The sequence below is a fragment of the Phyllobates terribilis genome, unplaced genomic scaffold (assembly GCF_046119375.1).
Source record: "Phyllobates terribilis strain yellow unplaced genomic scaffold, ASM4611937v1 Scaffold_13__5_contigs__length_258822181, whole genome shotgun sequence".
Lineage (NCBI taxonomy): Eukaryota > Metazoa > Chordata > Amphibia > Anura > Dendrobatidae > Phyllobates > Phyllobates terribilis.
Genome location: NW_027362773.1, coordinates 92,148,029 through 92,170,274, shown reverse-complemented (window position 1 = coordinate 92,170,274; position 22,246 = coordinate 92,148,029). Strand labels below are relative to the sequence as shown.

At 42.0% G+C, this 22,246-nt stretch overlaps 1 protein-coding gene across 3 annotated transcripts in view; it reads left to right on the top strand.

The window, feature by feature from the left end:
- Window positions 1-22,246, top strand: part of LOC141173779 (receptor-type tyrosine-protein phosphatase beta-like) — a 224,989-nt gene that overhangs the window by 154,875 nt on the left and 47,868 nt on the right. For all 3 annotated transcript variants that reach the window (XM_073658196.1, XM_073658194.1, XM_073658195.1), the window contains 5 exons: window positions 7,250-7,525; window positions 11,984-12,238; window positions 12,365-12,637; window positions 16,771-17,046; window positions 21,797-22,048. In XM_073658196.1, coding sequence (XP_073514297.1) covers window positions 7,250-7,525; window positions 11,984-12,238; window positions 12,365-12,637; window positions 16,771-17,046; window positions 21,797-22,048 — 1,332 coding nt within the window. The remainder of the gene's footprint in view (window positions 1-7,249; window positions 7,526-11,983; window positions 12,239-12,364; window positions 12,638-16,770; window positions 17,047-21,796; window positions 22,049-22,246) is intronic.

Below are 22,246 nucleotides of genomic sequence, written 5' to 3'. Positions count from 1 at the left end.
CCTGTCATCAGAATGCCATCGCAGCGTGAGAGAATTCTCCTGATCGTTTAAAAGCCGGCGGGCGGTAAAAAGCCGCCGGCTTTTAAACAATCACACAGCCCCATACTGCTTCCCCGCAGCCTCCCACCCCGATCCTCCGCTCCCCCCCGCCACCTCCCATCCCGATCGTAAGTTAGGACCGGACGGGGAGCGCAGCACCAAGGAGCGGGGAGCGAAGGACCCGGGCGGGGAAGCCGGCAGTGAAAAGACTTCACCGCCGGCTTTCCCGTTCTGTGCTGCGCTTTCCCTCCGGTTATTTCAAATGAACAGCTGAGGTATCAGGTGATGCCGATCAGCTGTTCATTTGAAGTCGCCGCGGTGCCCTCAGAGGGTTCATGTGAGTTCATGCTTCACTGCATTGCATGAACTCACATGAACTTTCCCACAGCCGCACAGGTCAGCCTCACCTCCCAGACCATCAGCCCGTCATGATTGGTGTGCGCGGGGTGTCTGTGCGATGTCTGCGGGTGTGTGCGGTGTCTGTGCGATGTGTGCGGTGTCTGCGCGATGTCTGCGAGTGTGTGCGGTGTCTGTGCGATGTCTGCGGGTGTGTGCGTGCAGGCAGACATAGGCCGATGTGACACTACTACTCCCATCGGCCTATGTCTGTCCCCCGTCCACTCGTGCCAGCAGGATCAGCTCGATGGGAGCAGTAGTTCCCATCAGCCTGATCCTGCTATATAAATTGCCCTACTGTGTCCCCAATAAATTTTAAATACATGTCATTGGTGGCCAGTGGTTACCTACAATAAATTAGTTCATACATTACCTGTCCCCGCCGATCGCCACCTAAAATAAAGTAAAAAATAAAAAAATACACCTATACTCACCTAGACACCTAATTCCCCGAAGCCATCGATCTCCTGTAATAAAATATAAAATAATAAACCACAACCTTATCCTTACCCCTCCGTAGTAGTCCACGAGTGTCCCACGATGATCTCCAGTTTAGAGCAGCCACATAGAATGTGACCGCTCTGAACCGCTGCCGCTGCTAGAATGACAGCATAAGCGGGTTCGCCGGAGTTCAGGCAGCGCTGCTCCGGTTAGCTCCTTTATGGCCCTGCTGTATCGTGAGAAATTCCCACGGTACAGCAGTGCCGTAAAGGAGGTCTCCGGAGCTGCGCTGCCTGAATGCACTCCGGTGACCTCAGTCAGTGGCTCCCGCTGCCGGGAGCGGACGTGTTCCCGGCAGCGTGAGCTTACAGCAGCCATGCACAGTTGTCACCATCTCCAGATGTGACAGCTGTGCATGGGAGATCAGCGCAGGAACGTGGACAGGTAACTATTTTTTTTTAGTAAACTAAGAATTAAATAAAATGTTGTGTTTTATTTCAAATAAATTATTTTTTTCTGGGTGTAGTGTGTGTTTTTTCTTTTTAACACTTTGTAGGTTAGTAATGGGGGTGTCTTATAGACGCCCATCATTACTAACCTGGGCTTCATGGCAGCTGGCGCTGACATGAACCCCAGCACTATTACCCCCTGCCACCGCACCAGGGCAGCGTGGAAGAGCGAGGCTAAGTGCCAGAATTGGCGCATCCTATGGATGCGCCATTTCTGGGGCAGCTGACGGCTGGTGTTTCTAGCATGGGAGGGGGCCACGCCTATTCCAGCTGAAGCCAACGATCTCCTGTAATAAAAGAAAAATAATAAAGCAACCTCATCCTTACCTTTCCATGGTTCCCAGGACAGCTTCAGCTCTGTTACATCGAGATGACAGGATGGACCGCAGCAGAACGCTGCCATCCAGCCTGTCATCCCGCAGACACTGAGAAGCGCAGGCATGCTTGCGCTCCTCAGTGTCTCGCTGTGACGGCATAAAGATGAGCCGAGGTCATGTCCAATGAACTCAGCTCACCTCATGCACGTCACTGACAGCGTGGGAGAATTCTCCTGCACTCAGCGCTTCAGCGTGAGAATTCTCCCACGCTGTCAGTGACGTGCATGAGGTGAGCTGAGATCATTGGACATGAACTCACCTCATGCACGTCACTGACAGCGTGGGAAAATTCTCCTGCACTCAGCGCTTCAGCGTGAGAATTTTCCCACGCTGTCAGTGACGTGCATGAGGTGAGCTGAGATCATTGGACATGAACTCACCTCATGCACATCACTGACAGCGTGGGAAAATTCTCCTGCACTCAGCGCTTCAGCGTGAGAATTTTCCCACGCTGTCAGTGACGTGCATGAGGTGAGCTGAGATCATTGGACATGAACTCACCTCATGCACGTCACTGACAGCGTGGGAAAATTCTCCTGCACTCAGCGCTTCAGCGTGAGAATTCTCCCACGCTGTCAGTGACGTGCATGAGGTGAGCCGAGTTCATTAGACATGAACTCGGCTCATCTGGATGCCGTCACAGAGAGACACTGAGGAGCGCAAGCATGCCTACGCTTCTCAGTGTCTGCGGGATGACAGGCTGGATGGCAGCGTTCTGCTGCGGTCCAGCCTGTCATCTCGATGTAGCAGAGCTGGAGCTGTCCTGGGAACCATGGAAAGGTAAGGATGATGTTGCTTTATTATTTTACTTTTATTGCAGGAGATCGTTGGCTTCAGCTGGAATGGGCGTGATAGTAAGTATGGTTTAATTTAGAACAATAAAGAATTGTGTGTTTATTTCAATTAAAGGACTTTACTCTGGGTGTTTGTGGTTTTTTTTTAACTTTGACTATGGGGTTAGTAATGGGGGTGTCTTATAGACGCCTCTCCATTACTAACCTGGGCTTGATGTCAGCTGGCATTATAAGCTGACATCAACCCCAGCCCTATTACCCCACTGCCACCGCTACAGGGCAGTGGGAAGAGCGAGGCTAAGTGCCAGAATTGGCGCATCCTATGGATGCGCCATTTCTGGGGCGGCTGACGGCTGGTGTTTCTAGCCTGGGAGGGGGCCAATATTCATGGCACCCTTCCTGGGCTATTAATATCAGCCCCCAGCTGTCTGCCTAGCCTTTGCTAGCTATTAAATTAGGGGGGACCCCACGCCATTTTTTGGGGGGGGTCCCCCATTTTAATAGCTAGTAAAGGCTAGGTATTCAGCTGGGGGCTGATATTAGTAGCCTGGGAAGCTCTGTGGGTATTACCCCCTTCCCGGGCTTCAAACATCTGCCCCAGCCGTCTGCTTAACCTCCGCTAGAGCCTAAAATTAAGGGGAACCCCACGCCAATTTTTTTTTTAAATAAATCCTTTGTTTTAACACTAAATGACAAGTACAGTAATCAACACTGTCACTGTACTTCATATATATGTGACTGACATGTTTCTATCTATCTAATCTATGTATGATTCTCTATTCCTTCTATTCTAAATTGTCGGGTACCGCTGCTGAATTGCCGGCCGGCTTTTTTAAAGAGATGGTGCATGAAAACACTATTATTTTTTTAAATAAATCCTTTACACTAAATGACAAGTACAGTAAGCAACACTGTCACTGTACTTCATATATATGTGACTGACATGTTTCTATCTATCTAATCTATGTGTGAAGCTCTATTCTGTCTGTTATAAATTGTTGGGTACAGATGCTGAATTGCCGGCCGGCTTTTTTAAAGAGACGGTGCATGAAAACACTATTATTTTTTTAAATAAATCCTTTACACTAAATGACAAGTACTGTAAGCAACACTGTCACTGTACTTCATATATATGTGACTGACATGTTTCTATCTACCAGTGTATGCCGCTACTGAATTGCCGGCTTTTCGCGTAATACATTCTACATTATTGTTAGTTGTTTTCCTTCATGTAGAATTAACCTACAAGGAAAGAAAGGGTTTATTTTCATTTCGATATTTGTGTCCCATTGACTTGCATTGGTTTCCGGTATCGGAATCGGCGATATCCGATACTTTTTGGGTATCGGTCCGATCCAATCCGATACGATATTTCCTGATATCGGAAGGTATCGCTCAACACTACTCATGGCTGTACTAGCTCAAAAGGGTGCTTCTACTCAACACTGAGCAAAGGGTCTGAATACTTATGACCATGTGATATTTCAGTTTTTCTTTTTTAATAAATTTGCAAAAAATTCTACATTTCTGTTTTTTTCAGTCAAGATGGTGTGCAGAGTGTACTTTAATGAGAAAAAAATGAACTTTTTCGAATTTACCAAATGGCTGTAATGAAACAAAGAGTGAAAAATGTAAAGGGGTCTGAATACTTTCCATACCCACTGTAAATAACTTCAATATTTATAAGCATTGAAATGAGGCATGAAAGCCATTACTCATTGACAGTTACAGTATATCATAAGCCTGAGCTGTGTCATCAGTATATAGTAGTAACGAACTCCTTGAAAAGAATTGCAGCCCACCTGGGTGTAAACATTTCCACTCAACAGATGGGTAAAGGTAGTCACTAGCTGATTAATGATTACAACACACAAGCAGAGGGTGCTTCAGCTATCAAATTATTTATTTTTAGAGCACCATTGATTCCATGATGCTGTACATGAGGAGGGGTTAACATACAATACTCAAATAGAAATTACAATGAACAAACTAATAGGGACAGCCAGGTACAGAGGGGAGAGGACCCTGCCCTTGAGGGCTTACATTCTACATTGTCCCTTTTCACTGCTTCCTTACTCTTAAGATTTATATTTAAGGTATGACAGGCCAGGTTTATCAAAACTGTCTAAAAAATCATGTTTTGTTGCCTATAGCAACCAATAAGAGCACAACTTTCATTTTATCAAGAACACAGTACAACATTAAAGCTGTACTGTGATTGGTTTCTATGAAAAACAAAAACATTTTTTTTTGACTGCACAGTTTCATGAATCTCCCATTGTCCCCCACAGAACAGGTCTCTCTCATGCTCACACTCTCTTACAGCTTGCAAGCTGTTAACTCTGTCCTGCCTTTACTGGTGCATTAGTCACTCCAAAGACCTTAAAGGGGCATTCCCATCTCCAAGATCCTATCCCAATATGTAGTAGGTGTAATAATTTTACCTCCAATTAAAAATGTAGTATAGTTCTTCTGATTAGCTATGTCGCTTACCCCATGTACAGGGCATTGCAGCAGCTTATGTATCCATGGTTACCACCACTCATATAGTGACACTTAGTTAGCTGTTAGTGGTTGTAACCATGGATACCTAAGCTACTGCTATTCCCTGGACATGCAATAAGCGACATAGCAAATCAGAAGAACTACACTACATTTTTAATTGACAAATTAATATACTGTGTCACAAAAGTATGTTTAACCTCTGAAAGTTATCAAAAACACAGAGAAAGATATATCTCCATTAAATGAAGCCTCAATTGATTAATAAAAAATTGATTTTTTATTATTATAATAAATATAAAATAAATACTTTAAAATAAGTATAAGGTATCTTATTGTAGCAAGCAGGTAGCTTAACAGGTCATTATATAGGTGAGGTCAGCCACAGGTCCAAACCAATAGTAAGTTAAAACTACACTTTCTAATTGTTTCTATACTGGTCAGAAGCCTCCCCTTATAGGACGTCATTTCAGGATTTCAATTTAGCAGTAGTAATGCTCAGTTTAAATTATAGGCACTTGCACTTTATGTATAAATCCTAGCGTTCCCAGCTTGTTAACCCTTCATATGATCTTACATACCCATTTATTTTCATGACATTCCTTATATACTATACTCTTTATCAGGGAGGCTGACCTCACCTATATATTGACCTGTTTAGCTACCTGCTTGCTATAATAAGATACCTTATGCTTATTTTAATATATTTTATAATTATTATAATAAAAACAAATTTGTATTAATCAATTGATGCCTCATTTAATGGAGATATATCTTTCTCTTTTTAATTGAAGGTATTGGCTAATATTATTATTAATAATAATAATAATAATAATATTACACCTGCTACATATTGGGAAATGATCTTGGAGATGGGAATACCCCTTTAACTCCTGCTATTAATAATAAAAATAATTAAGATCCTTAGTATTAATATATTATTACTCCTGCTAGTAATAATAAAAAAAAAAGGCATATCCTTAATATATTATACAGTATATCCATCGGCACATTGGATGCTATCCCCATAACAAGGGGAAACAAGTAAAACAACTCTTTGTTGACAAAATCACTTTCAGTCAAAATAATGAAAACAGCTCAGCTTGGATCTGTGCACATCCTAAGCCGATACTGCGCAACATCCTAGATTTTTGGGAAAAAAAAAACATCTACAGTATAATGATTGCCACCACCAACTAGTGATCTTGTCGTTGTGATTTATAAAAAATATAACTAATAATAATATACTATTTATAAAGCACTTTACAAATCAGAGGGTACATGTACAAGCAATATCTGACAATACGCAGTAACAGATGATTGACAATTGAAACAAGAGGGGTGCGGGCCCTGCTCACAAGCGCTTACAATCTATAAGGAAATAGAGATTACACAAAATGTAAAAAGTGTTTGTATTATAAGGTCTAGCCCCATTTTAATAAATAAGGGTATTTAAGTAAAGCTTCATGAAGCGGTCACCACCGAATATTTGTATATGTCCTGATACAAAGTGCTACAGAGTGCATGGGTTAAATTTTATTTCTCATTCAGTTGGGCTGTTTATTTCAGTCAACTCACTCGGACTTAAAAAGGCAGCGTCATAGCCTGGGAAAAGTACACACCCACAGTTCTGACCAAAATAAACAGTCTCCTGACAGCCTCTGTGCTGTGTGACTGCAAGCAAAGGAGCCATGAGTCAAGCGGGAGGTGGCGGTGCTGGGCGGGGAATAGAGCTGGAGTGGCAGAGGCATCAAATCTAGCAGTCATTTGCATATCAATTCAAACACTGATTTCTCAGTAACGGAGCAGGGGACTGGCCATGTAAATGCATTGCTGGACTTGTCTTTTAAAATTAAATAGTTTGGGGGGTGAAATCCTGCTGACAGATTCCCTTTAACAATCTCAAAACTTTTGTATGATACTTTAAAATGATTTGTAGTTTTTTATTGTACTGGTAATCACTTGTCTTTCCTCCTCTCTTGCTTTTTTCAGAATACTTTCTAGGTCAGCATAAAAAAATACTATCAATAAAAGGTTAGCAAAGTGTAAATGGCCCATTGGGAATCTAAACTTTTAGAAACTACGGTAATATTGTCTGTAAAGATCATCTGACTCTTTAGAAAAAAAGATCTGCAGTGACCAGCAATATTTAATTTCTGTTAATTGTTTTAATATTTTGTTTCCTTTTAAGAGCCAATGTCAGTGAAATCTCTGCAGATCGGCGCTGTGACCTCATATTCTGTGTCTCTGACGTGGAGTAAACCTGATGAGTATCAGACGTCTTACAGCTACAGAGTCCAGACCAATGTCACCTCATCAGCCACAATGATAAATGATACAATAGTGACAAGTGAATCAGTGACAATAATGAATCTGACACCAGGAGAAACATATACATTCCTGGTCTATACAAGAGCTGCCGATAACAGCACTGAATCCGACCCGGTGTCTAATACGAGCTGCACAAGTAAGTACAGGATTGCTGAAATTGGTAATGTATGAAACCAACTTTTTGTTGGGACTGCACTCAGCTATCATTGTCAGTGACATAGACAATGAATGGATGCACCCCACCGCCCTGAGAGGGGGTGAGGGCCACTCAGCTGTTGCAAGCAGTTGGTAACAAAATGTGTCATCTCTCTGCAAGGCAGCCAGTTATATTTTGCTCTCTGAAGTTTCCAAACCTCTGCAGTCTTGCAGTTGTGCCTGCAGAGAGGATTTAAAATAAACTGGTTCCCTTGCTGCACCTTCCCCCTCCGGCGTGAAAAAAATCATAGCATGCACTAGTCTCTTCCATATTTCTGATGAGATTCGCCTATTCAACTCTATGGGTTAAAGAAAACAGTCAGATTCCATACGGATCAACCGTATTGCATCTAGTTTTTGAGGATACATTGCAATTCTTGAATAGGAAACTGAATTTTGGTTTTGTAAATTTTATTCATTGATGATTTATAAAATTGAATGTCGAGGATGAAATTCTGATTATTTTTTATACATTTGTGTGAACTTAGCCTATCAGTCAGACTGGAACTCTGTCTTTTAAAAGTGACTCCCACCTGAAGCGAACTTGCGTCTTTTTTTTACATGCCAACATTAAAAAAGCTGTTGCTGCATCAAAAGGGTGGGGTGTTTGGGAAAATGAATACAAAACACAAAAATCTGCAAAGCCAAAATGAACACCATCCTTAAGTGTTTTTATACTTCTTACACTGATATCCTGTACGTGTACAGTGCAGTAATTATACATTTTCGTAAACTAAGCCCATCAGCAGTGGCTTCCAAGGCTAAGTTTGCCAGCATAAGCAGGGCTGTCCCAGGAACGTTCTTTGTACAGGGGCCCTCTGCAGTCTGTGTCCACCCCTGAAAAACACTCTTATACTGTACATACTGTTCACTCACTTGTATAGTGTGCATTTTTGTTTTCTAGTATGTAATATGTTTCGGTCCAATTATCGGCAATATCACTTGTCATTTACTGATTGCTTGTGTGATATGATACATCATCCAGTCACAACTAAGGGTATGTGCACACGATGCAGAAATGCTCAGGATTTTTTCCTGAGCGTTTCTGCATCTCTCTGGCAGGAAAAAACGCATGCGGATTGTACATGCGGTTTCCTGCCAGGCACATGCGGAAATGAAGCGGTCTTCACTTTCATTTCCACATGCGGGTTGACAAGCACTTCCCAAGCGATTTTAGCATCACTTGGAAAGTGCTTGTCAACTTCACACTATATAAATCCATGCAACCGGCATGGATTTATATAGTGTGTGAATGTCAAAAAATAAATATATACTTTACCCTCTGATGGCCCCCGGTGTCCTGCTTCGCTTGGTCCCGGCTACCGGCAGTGAAGACTTTAGGACCTTCCGACGTCAGCGTCACGTGACCCGTCACATGACTGACGTCAGCGAAGGTCCTTCTTCATTCAACCCCGAAGTGCCGGGAACCAAGCAGGAGCGCTGCGCGGGCCATCAGAAGGTGAGTATGTATATATTTTTTATTTTATTTTATTTTTTTTAATGGTACCTGGGTCTGGATGAGAGTCCTCTCATCCACACCTGGGTACCATCCGCACATTAGACCGCATGAAAAGCGCATCAACATATACAGTGATGCGGATTCCATGCGGTCTAATGCAAGTCAATGGCGGCAAAAGAGCAGCGTTTCCGCAAAATTAATTGACATGCTGCGGATTTTTGACCGCAGCGTTTACGCTGCGGAAAAATCCGCATCGTGGGCACAGCACATGCGGATTTCAATTGGGGAACATTGCTGCCCTTCTACCATGCGTTTTTAATGCGTTTCCGCAACTGCAAAAACGCCGCGGAAACGCATTAAATACGCATCGTGTGAACTCAGCCTTATAAGATCCGTTTACACGGACCAACCAGCAGCACGATACGACCACCAATCGGTAAACTTTTACTGCTCCGCGGTTGTTTGAATGCCTGTTTATCAAGGCAGACGAAAGTAAGCGATGTGCACTATACTAGATCGCTAAGTGCACATAGGCTGCCATTGTTCTTGGCAGTACGAGTCCTCTTTACACATGATGATACACCACCGAGAATGGTGATTTTTTTTTTTTGCTCCTTGCACAAAAGTTGATTTCACCCATCATCACAGATCATAGGAATATCTCTATTTACACACAAACTGCTCATGTTTAGAAAAACCTTCTTTCCTCTCTGGTTGATTTTCCATGCAATTTCCTGACTTCTGTGGCAGCAGCTATTAAACAATCAAAAGCCAAATACACTGGAACCGCATAAAGCTTTTATGCCAGAAAACTGTTGTAAAAGCGTTGAAAAATTGCAAAAGTTTTTCGAAACGAGGAGTTGTGCAAAAATGTTTCGACTTTTGGCTTTTTTTTTGGGCAGTTTGTATTGGCTCTGGAAAAATTAACCCCATTGTGAGTAAAATTATTAAGCAGTGAGTATTTGACCCATACCTTCCAACTTTTGAAGACAAGAAAGAGGGATAGATTATGCGGCGTGCCCCTGACCACACCCCAATCCATGCCTATTTAACATTTCTTTCTCCCCTGGCTGGAGGAGTTGTCAGAGGGGCGCTGGTAATGAGGGGCATTCAGCAGACGGCCCTCATCCCCATTCCTGGTATGCATGGCCCCCTCATCCCATCCTGGTATGCATGGCCCCCTCAGACCCAATCCTGGTATGCATGGTCCCCTCAGACCCAATCCTGGCATGCAAGGCCCCCTCAGACCCAATACTGGCATGCATGATCCCCTCAGACCCACTCCTGGTATGCATGGCCCCCTCAGACCCACTCCTGGTATGCATGGCCCCCTCATCCCCAATACTAATATGCATGGCCCTCCTATTCTGGTATGCATGGCCCCCTATCACTGCACACATGAAAAAAATAAAGACTTCTCACCTTCCCTCTGCTCCAGGGCTGCGTCCTGTCTGTCAGTAGCTAAGATGAGCATCTGAGCAACGCATGACATCACTGCCATGCGCCCTCAGACGCCGAGGTGAGCTGCGGGGATATTCACTCCTCTCCACGCTGGGACTATGGCCGTGGAGAGGAGTGAATATTCATTCTCCTTAATAGTGCGCATTGTCAGCACGGCCGCAGCTCCTGCTGCGGCTCAGCTATCCTCTGTGCTCGCTACTAAAGGGAATGAATATTCACTCCTCTCCACGCCCATGGGAGTGGAGAGGAGTGAATATTTATTCTTGCTAATAGCGGGCACACAGGATCGTAGAGCCGCAGCAGGAGCTGCGATTGACAGTGTGCGCTATTAAGGAGAATGAATATTCACTATTCCCCACTCCCATGGGAATGGAGAAGAGTGAATATTCATTTTCTTTAGCAGCAGGCATACGTGGTAGCTGCAGTTGCCGGCTACTACCTGTGCCCGCTGCAACCACCCTCCACAGCCGGGAGAACAGCTGAGCCGTGACGGGACGCAAATTTGAGCACTAAAAGCGGGACAGTCTCGTCGAAAACGGGACGGTTGGGAACTATGTTTGAACAGATCATAATTTTTACACAGATTTTCCATTTCCAATTAGAATAAACTTGAATGCTTATTGGATGAAGCAGATCAGGTGATACGTATTTGTGTAATGAGGGGTGAGCGGCCTAAGGATACCATACACTTTATCAGAGTGTGCAGTATTAGGCAGCTTGTTTTCCTCAGGCAAAATGGGCCAAAAAAAGAGATTTAACTGACTACGCAAAGTGAAAAATTGTTAGGTTTTCCAGGGGCTGCAGCCCTCTTGAAATTGCTAAGATATTAGGGGCTTGATCACAGAACAATCAAGAAGTTTGTTGCAAAAGAAAAAACTGAGAAAAAAGATGCACTGCTAAAGACGTGAGAAGAATGAAACTTGAAGTGACCAGGAAGCCATTGTCCTCCAGTGCTGTCATATTCCAGAACTGCAACCTCCCTGGAAGCCCAGAAGTACATCATGTTCAGAGTCATCAAAAATATAAATTGTCTAATAATTGTGCACACACTGTATACTCATTACAGTATTGTCCTCAAAATTCAGCTGCATTTGGCAACCACCCTCAAGCCCTGGCCATGCACAATCATCCGCTCCTGACTCCAAAGTCACCTATTCTGCTTCTCTAGTAGAACTCTGTCCTGGGAATTTTTGGGCAAAGGAGCACGATCATGCATCATATGCTCATTTATGTGTACTAGACCACTCTCGGACTGTCGCAGCAGGTTTTATAAAGTGGCGATAAGGAGATTGTAGGAGTATGCATCTGGCATTGACTACTTGAAACACAAGATTTTTTTTCTTACTTTTTAAAGTTACACATTTTTTAAAACCCAAAGAATAATTTAGGTCAGCAAGTTTTAATCGTTTTTTTTTTTATTTTGTTTGTTTTAGAGGTGAAGAATGTCTTAAGTTTTATCTTCATTTTTTTTTTCTTCAGTTCCACTAATGGTTTCTTCCATCTCACTGAATAATTACAAGTCGTTTGATGTTATTGGAGCCTCATGGACAAAACCATCAGGAAAAGTGGATAATTATACAGTCAGTCTAGCAGGAGCCATCACTAACACAACACAAACTACGAGTCCACAAGTGAATTTCACAGGATTACTACCAGGCAGAGAATATAATGTCACTGTACAGACAGTCAGTGGGAGCTGCAGCCAGACATCTGCTCCAGTGACAGAGGCCACATGTGAGTGTCATCAGGATCAATATGTTACAAGCAAATACATTTTCAGTGATCTCGGCTACAGTGTGTGACTTGTTTAATAGTATATTATTTGTATACTCATTTGTCTTTGTTTTTACTTATACACAGATCCAACTCCACCAAGAATCTTAACTTGTGTTACAACTCAGACAAGCAGCCTAACATTATCTTGGTTGGAACCAGAAAATATGAGTAATGTGACTGATAAATCATATAATATAAGCTATGGGATATTTCCATCATCTAATTTATCTGTGACAAGCAACACAACAAATGTCACCCTCCAGAGCCTGATATCTGGGAGTAATTACTCCATAACTGTGGTCACAGTCGGGGTCCGGGGGTATCAGAGTTCTCCGGTCACCACATCTGTCTATACAAGTAGGTTCTATGTGTTCTTTATAAACAAGTGAACTTTTCCTAACATTTTATATCAAAGTTTAGACTAACACTTATCTAAATATAAAATGTTCAGTATACGCAGATGTTAGGAATATATGCAGAATTTTTTCACTATTGCACTTTTTCAACTTCAAATTATATGTTACCTGCTAGTGCAACTAATAGTCCAGATGCAGAAAGGAGAATCTGAGCCCAGTGCTGGCCAGAGATCCCGGCATATACTGTCCATAATCCATTTTCTGCTCAGTGAACAATCAAATTTTACAGATTTCTGTATAATGTGAAAATGAGCAAATAATACAAACATTTATACACACAGCACCGTTGATCTGTGCAATGTGTGTGCTCTCCCAGGACCTTTGGGAACTTAAAAGCTGCTGAATGGTGAGCCAAAAGCAAATCCATTTCCAGCAGTAGCCCCCAACCACAGAAGTTAGCCAACAGCTCTCTGTCTCCTGACTGCCATATAAAGTAACACTCAGCTCAGGCGAGAGTGCTCCTGACAGAGCGGTTGCCAAACTCCTCTGACAGCTGATACAACTGATTACACCAAGATGGAAAGGATGGGACGCTGATATAATTGACACACCGGAATTTCCCACATCTTCCCCCCCCACACATCATCTGTTAGAGAAGAGTTGAGGGGCCTCCATAGACATTAGATGGTCAGCTAATCCCACCAGAATTGGTGGATTTGGCTGACTTTCATCTAATGTATACTAGAGAATTAATTTCTGCACTACTGCTGGTAAAGGGAACTTGTCATGTCCCAATACTCTGTTAACCTGCAGATTAATAACATTCTAAAGATGTGCGGCTGCCGCACTGACTGACAGACGGCTCTGTACTGAAGCTCTGCAGAGCCGGCTGTGTACTGAGCAGTGACTGAAGCTGCTCCAACTGTGCCCCTATGTCTGAAAGCCGGAGGCTGCTGGGAGGAATAAAGATCATTTCCTCCCAGTAGCCGGGCTTTCAATCTGGTGGCCGCATTGGCTTTAGCACCCGATTACCTGCAGGTTAATAGCATTTGGAGACATGAAGGTCCCTTTTGAGCTTAGTTGGAGGTGTATTTCAAGCCTGTCTCTGATAACAATGAGGCACTATTAGACAATATAAGGGACACTGTGGTTGGCATACTGAGGAGGGGGGGGGACTATTGCTGACATCCTTGTGTGGTATTTCACAATATTACTCGTCTGTACTACATAAACTGAACATTACTTATTGGATATATGGAGTGAAAAGATTTTTTTCTTATGTTTCTAATTATTGGTGCCTGTTATAGCGTGATGCGTAGCTCACAATAGTTTTCTGCATAGCTCACAATAGTCTTCTATGATTTGGTCCAGTCTTTTACCACCGAGCAAAAATTAAATCTGGGCCCCAAACTCTTTGATGGCAACACAGCTAAACAAAGATAAATATATACATACACATATGGTGCACACAACCCGCACACAGTGACATCATTCACAGATGCCACTTTCTCGCTGCATACATGCCAGTTACACATGGACTTATGCATCATACCCATCAATCACATATTGGATGCGTGGCACTCAGGCTCCAAGTGTGCATTCACACATACACAAGTGCACTAAATAAAGGTGATCTGTCCGGGGCTGACCAGGGGTAAAAAAAAAAAAATCTAAATGCAGAATAGTAAAAATGTAAAAATAACAAAACCAACTATACTCGCCTGTTACATTCCCACTCAGTGGAGTGCTGATGCTCCCGTAGCCCTATCTGATCTTTATTTGCATTTCTGTAGAAATGACATGCCATATTGGCACGTTACTGCTATAGTCAATTACTGACCGTTATACTGCTCTGCCCAAGCTCATGTGGTGTTTGAAAACCTGTAGGAGGCAACATAATCATAACTGTGTGTTACCGCCACTTTATAGATGCAACAATTATGTATCTACTAAGGAGAAGAGATAATAGATCATAACCTCTATGTATACAGTATACATACACTCCTCAACATTGAAATTGCAAAGCTAAGAGGGGAAAGTCGTGGAATTAAAAAAAATCACAGGTTGGAGACATGTTACTAATCTGAAAAAAGATGAAATAATGGAAACAAGATTATCAGAACATCTCAATTTTATACACTATTAAGTATGAGCAGCAGATGCAGAAATCCCCACACATACAGCCTTGGTCGCTATCAGTGAAGTTATTAATGGTCGTCTGAGGAAGGTTCTGCTACGCTGAATGCACTTAGGCAATTCATAAACATCCCCTGCTGGCAGCTCCTGTGTAATCACCGACCAATGTCGTCCCCGATGTGCTCGACGGGAGACAAGTCTGGAGACGCTGCCGCCATGGAAGCAGGTTTAGTTCTTGTAGACTACTCATAGTAGCACCAGCAAAATAGAGTCTCATGTTGAAAAAACGGCTTCTTTATATATAGAATGTATATAAACCTTTCATGTTTTTATTGCACCGATGATCACTTTCCTCCTCTCATGCACTTTTCCTCCTCTCATGCACTTTTCCTCCTCTCATGCACTTTTCCTCCTCTCATGCACTTTTCCTCCTCTCATGCACTTTTCCTCCTCTCATGAAGATGAGCTTATGGAAATCGTCCAAGTTTCATCCAGAAAACTTGGACGATTTAAATACATATTGTCATCTGTATGTCCGTTTTTTACATCTGTGTATATATCAACATCTTAAAATGTACACGTATCCTTAAAAATCAGATGATATACAGGTGATCTGAATGAGATCCAATTTTTTTCTTTTTTGCACACCCAAAGACTTGAATGGACAAGTCACATCCGAGACTCCAAAGAAAATAAAGCATTCTGTGTTTTTTTTTGTTTTTTTTTCACATAGACACTTGGTACATGTGAAAAAACTTTCATCTGAACAGTCCTATTGAATAACATTGGTCAGTGTCCTGTCCAATCCTATTTTCCTCGGACCGCACACATCCACATTGCACGCTCGTTTGAATGAGCTCTTGGGCTACATTCAGACATCCGTGTGACATGTTCTTGGGCCATCTGTTTTTTTTTCTCTAACGTTACACTGACCCATATTGATCCATATACACATCTGTTTTAAAAACTGATCTGTGTCTCCGGTCTGTGAGACTCAGAGCATGTCCTATTCTCATCTATTTTGCAGATCAGACTCTGACATTAACTTTTATGGGAATCCATGTAAAATTGATAACACACTGAAGACATACTGTATACTTCAGAGTTCCATCCGAGCGTCATCCATTTTTTTTTTACTGATAACATTGTCAAACAAGCCTCCCAGTAAATTGTATACATTAAATGTGTGTGTATATATGCATGTAATGTAGTGTGAGTGTGTTAATAGACTCACCTACCAATGCTCTTTCCGGTATCAAGCGCCGTTTTTCTCTGCCTCTTTGTGACGTCACCGCTCTGCAGACTGGTCGGGTTACGCTGCGCTCTGCATGACCCAGAAGTGGCTTTTACAATATAAGCCTAAGGAGTGTCATAACGAGGCTCCATAGGCTTTCTTTGTAACATAGACTTCCAGCTCATGCATAGAGTATAAAGTGAGCCAGTTAGTCGTAATTGCGTTAACATCACTCAGAAGAGGATAAGAACGGCGCTGGACACCGGAGAAAGCTGCGGTAGGTGAGTATATTAATACTCTCACACTACATTACATGCTTGTACACACATATTTAATGAATAAAAAACTTACTGGAAATGCTAAGAGTCAATGGATAAATAAAGTTCAAACAGTCTGTCTGCTTCAGTGAAGAAAAAAACAAAAGTAACTAGGATAAAACTTAAATGAGACCTGAGAATAAAACCGCTCCGCTTCTCTCAGATAGTAACAATCGCACGTATGTGTGAATGTAGAATATAAGACGCTATCAGTCAAAGGTTAGCAAATGTTTGCTGGTTGTTCACTTGCTGCACCAGACAATGATGGTGAACAATGTCTCATGTAATAGTCAGCCAGTGTAAGTGGCCCATTAGGAATCTAACTTTTAGAAACTAATATTGTATATAAAGCTGCAAAGGTCTTATGACACTTTTAAAGAGTTCTTCAGTGACCAGCAATATTTTGAATTTCTGGTAATTGTTTGATTTTTTTTTTTTTCCTTCAAGAACCTATGCCGGTGAAATCTCCGCAGATCGGCGCTGTAACCTCATATTCTGTTCCCCTAACGTGGAGTAAACCTGATGAGTATCAGACGTCTTACAGCTACAGAGTCCAGACCAATGTCACCTCATCAGCCACAATGATAAATGATACAATAGTGACAAGTGAATCAGCGACAATAATGAATCTGACACCAGGAGAAACATATACATTCCTGGTCTATACAAGAGCTGCTGATAACAGCACTGAATCCGACCCGGTGTCTAATATGACCTGCACACGTAAGTACAGGGTTGCTGAAATTAGTAAATGATGGAAGCACTTTTTCATAGGACTGCACTCAGCTATTCTTGTCAGTGACACAGACCATGAATAGATGCATCCCACTGCCCCCATGCTTTGTTGTGGTCCATGGAGAACAAAAGAAGAATGGGGTACACCAATTTAACCATTACAATCGTATGCAAAAATGTTGATAGTAGCACAAATTTTGGTTTTCCCAAATTTTGCTGCTTCAGTGTTTTTAGTCTTTTTATTCAGATTTTTATACGGTTACTGAACTACAATTTTAGCATTTTATACGTTTTTAAACTTTTTATGGACAAATATATCAAGTTTATGTATAGACTTAATATTTACAGCGTTGCTCTTATTTTTCAAGACTTCTGTGATTGGCAGCTGAATATCGGCTTCTGGACCAAATCCTGACTGATGACCCATTCTTACCTAATTAGTGCTTAGAGTTTATCACAATTTCTGTGTTTTTGTTTGTCCATCCTCTTTTTTGAGGATTAACCACAGGTTCTCAATCTGACTGACTTCTGGGGAGTATCCTGGCCATGGACCCAAAATATCGATGCTTTGTTCACCGAGCCTCTTAGTTATCACTTTTGCCTTGTGACATGTGTCATCACCAAATTGCTCCTGTGCAGTTGGGAGAAGTTGTTCTTGAAGGATATTTAGATCCCATTCTTTATTAATGGCAGTGTTCTTAGATGTTTTTTTGAATGAGCTTATTCACTTGCATGAAAACAACTCCGACACATGAATGGTCTCAGGGTGATTTGCTACTGTTATGACACAGGACGTATGGTCACGCTCACCTTTTCTTCTCTGGACAATCATTCTTCCAGATGTCCCAAGCAGTCTGAAGGTGGCTTCATCAGAGAAAACAACTTTACACCAGTCCTATGCAGTCCTATCCCTGTACAATGTCAGTTTGTCCTTAGTGTTTTTTGGGGGAGAAGGCCAACCTCCAAAAGCCTCAGCCTCATTGTGCATTCAAATGCACTAACGCCTACCTGCTGCCATTCCTGAGCAAGGTCTGCACTGGTGTGATGAGGGGAGCGATGCAGGCAGCGATGCAGGGATACCAAATAGCGGTCCCCTGAAACAGACAGTTTACCCGGTCTAGAAGGCTGCGGTCCGAATGGCTATGAGTGTTAGGGCAATGGTCTGCTGCTCCACCATTGAGTGCATACAGGAGCTGCTCATACCACGCAGCAGCATGTGGAGCAAAGATGGCGAAGTCCAGAAAGACAGGAAGGAGCGGGCAAAGGCAGGCAGGAGTGCGGCAAGAGAGGAGGGCCCGCACATGAGAATAATTGGCAGGAGAGGCAGGGGCGTGGCCTCGAGCAACTCTAGGCCACAGATGAAGCTGGGGACTAAATTTGAGTCGTAGTATTGGGAAGGAACCAAAGGGTTGCAATGGACATTATATATATGTATATATATATATACAAAATAAATTAAATAAGAATATATATATATATATATATATATATATATATATATATATATATATATATATATATATATATATATATACACAGGGTGGGCGATTTATATGGATACACCTAAATTAAATGGGAATGGTTGTTGATATCAACTTCCTGTTTGTGGCACATTAGTATATGGGAGGGAGAAAACTTTTCCAGATGGGTGGTGACCATGGTGGCCATTTTGAAGTCGGACAGTATATATATATATATATATATATATATATATATATATATATATATATATATATATATATATATATATATATATATATATATATATATATATATATATATATATATATATATATATATAAACGGTTCGGAGGCACAATGACTGATGGGAATGACCTCAGATAGAATGATTACTGTGCTGGAGAAAAGAGCGCTGCAGAAAAGGAAAACCGTGCGCATAAGATGAATGAGGCACCATAGCAGTAGGGGGCACGGGCCAAAGGAGCCAGTGCAATGCGGCTGGACACTGGAAGGGGCTCTACCTGCCTGTCCTGAAGGGGCTTTGGTCCCGTGATCCAGGTCTGCGGCTTGTTTTTTGCTCCATGCAATGCATCATGCTTCGGTGGGCAGGCGGGCATGAGACAAAAGGCAAAGGACTATCTGCACCATTACCTGAATGAATTGTGCTAGTAAAAGGGTCCTGCCATCCGGATCGTAGAGCATGCCACCTGTGCAATTACTGACTGTGCGCTCCACCTTTTGTCGGGTTTACAAAAAGTTAAATTCCAACCTTTTTACCTAATCTAAAGGGAAGACGAAAGAAAGATTAGTAAAAATAATATAAGACACTGTATGCAGACAGGTATGGAGCTTCAGACCCATGATTGCCTTCTAAGTGACACTAAGCTAAACTAAGTAGCTTAGTGCCAGTTGGTGGGAGTAACTTGCTGAGGAGGTGGTGACTTTTTTTTCTTTAAAGGAAACCTGTCACCATGATAATGCTGTATAATCTGCAGGCACCATGTTATAACGCTGGAGGATCTGAGCAGATGTATGTATAGTGTTGTGAGAAAAGACTATGTATAACCTGTATTTTCATCATTTAATCCTCTGCTCTTTCTGGGCTGTTTAGTCCAGTGGACGGGGCTATCAGTGACTGACAGTTCCCTTTATGCAAGTGTGCATACAGAAATAACTGTCCGTCACTGACAGGACCACCCACTGGACCAAACAACCCAGAAAGAGCAAACATATAAATGAATTAATCATAGGTTATACTGCTTTTCTCACAAAATCACATATCATTCTGCTCAGCTCCTCCTTCTCTATAACATGGTGCCCACAGATCTCATTGCATTTTCTTGGTGACAGGTTCTCTTTTAAGTGTATTTCTTAATGTCAGCCTCCTGGTCTCAGCAGCATGCACCCATGGTTTCCTGTGTTCCCCAATGAAGTGACCAAGAAATGATATTTTCAGCAGAAGTATCTGTATTATTCGATTGTATTACCTGGAAAATATAATTAACATTAAAGTGTTATCCCCAGAATTGAAAAAAAAAGAACAAAATAATTTAAGGCTAGTGCACAGCATTATTTTAGCCATAATAACGGGGGTAATTTTCACTAATTTTAACCCCTTTGCTCAGTCCTCTGCAGCTTTTTACCCTTCTGTGGACATGGAGCAGCTTGTCTCACGTTAGCAGGACGCAGTAGAATCTTACAGCAGTGTTTGCAGTCTGCTTCTGCTAACTCCTCATCTCCTGTCTTCCCCTGACCTGCAGAGAATGCATCTTACTGAATATTATCAGTGTGTAATATAATATACACAGTATGCTATTTGCATACTTGCAGTCACATCACAATTAGATTCTCATTCACGCCTCTCAAAGTTCAAGCTTGACGCCCCAACTGCAGCCTCTTTTTTTTTTTAAAGGGCCAAAACTATTGTCACTAAATACTAATGATTTTTTTTTAGCTTTGCAATTTATGCTGTATATGTGCATTGGACAAAGGTTCACATTTTAGTCTCATTTTTCATCATGGCGTTTTCCAGGAGGTGATAGGTCCTCTTATCTCACACAACTAATTAATTGTCTGTATGTTTATGCAACTCTATAAACATTTTAAGGTTTTGTAGGGGTAACGTTTCTCCTTGTGGAGAGTGGCACACCGGCTCTTGCACTGACAAGGACCAACAGCCCGAAATACCGTGTCTGCAAATTGAGATTCTGATTTGGCTATTATCCCAAGTCATATTGCACAACTCGTTAAAGGGTTGATTGTGACTTGTAGGATTGCTGCTTCCAATAGGTGGCGCTATAGAGTTCAAGTCCTCTTCCTCTCTGAAGAGGCAATTTGCATATAAGGTGTTGTAGTATACAATCATTAGTACTGAAGAGATGTAACCAAAACTGATGGACCAGCTATATGTGTGTTGATGTAAGTAAAATAAGATTGAGGTTGGGATTTCTTCTGGACAGTTAAACATGCTGTATTTAAAAGGGTTTGTCCCAGAAACAAAAGTTATCTATGCATAGGAAAGGAGATAACTTATTGTTCCTGTGGGATGGATCGCAGTGTCCCCCAGCAATTCTGGAAACTGGACTCTGGATCCTGATAATCAGACTTTGCAGAGCCCCATTTTGAATGGAGCAGACTTATATATGATCAACCTACGCTCCATTCATTCTCAATGGGATTCCTAGAAATAGTGGAATGCTGTTCTTGGCTCCAGTCCCATAGACAATAAAAGGAGGGGAGGTCGAGCAATCAGTTACATCCCCCCCCCCCCATTCTATTCCCGATAGGACTCTGCAGAGGCTGGTTCTTAGGATATAGAGCCCATTTTTTGGTATTGCTGGGTGTCATAGCAGTTGGACCCAGTGATCAGTAAGTTAGCACCTATCCATAGTCTCTGGGAATAACCCTTTAAAACGTCTTTGAAGTTTTATTCCTCCTGTCATTATCTGTTGTAATATTGCAGTTTTGACACTCACCTGAGTTTGGAGTCTGAACCAATGTTGAGAAGAGATGTGGCTAAGTCCACCCCAGACTCTCTGTAGGCCAAGTAGATATATTGTAGTCATAGATCACACTTTTGCCCCAATGGCGTAGAGCTAAAAAGCAGCCAAGGAGCAAGATCTGTGGAAAAGAAATGGCAGGCAATCGTCTCATGTAGGTTTTGATTTACTTATACATTACCGTTTGAGTTTCTGTCTGAATGGTCTCCTAGAGGGCAAAAGAGTTTACATTTTCCATTGTTCTGAGAATATCATAACTTTTATCTTTCCTTCTTTAGTTCCTGAAAAAGCTGTCATCACTGTGACCAGTAATATGTCAACTGATACTCTCTATGTTACGTGGATCAAACCATCAGGAAAAGTGGATAATTATACAGTCAGTCTAACAGGAGCCATCACTAACACAACACAAACTACGAGTCCACAAGTGAATTTCACAGGATTACTACCAGGCAGAGAATATAATGTCACTGTACAGACAGTCAGTGGGAGCTGCAGCCAGACATCTGCTCCAGTGACAGAGGCCACATGTGAGTGTCATCAGGATCAATATGTTACAAGCAAATACATTTTCAGTTACCACTGATCTCTACAGTGTGTCACCTATTTAACCCCATAATGTCCACCATCATGTATTTATGATCAGTTAGTCGACCACTTGTGTTATGCCACTTTTTTTACATTAATGTTTTAAAAGAATATTGCCGCTTTAGGCACTGTACAATATT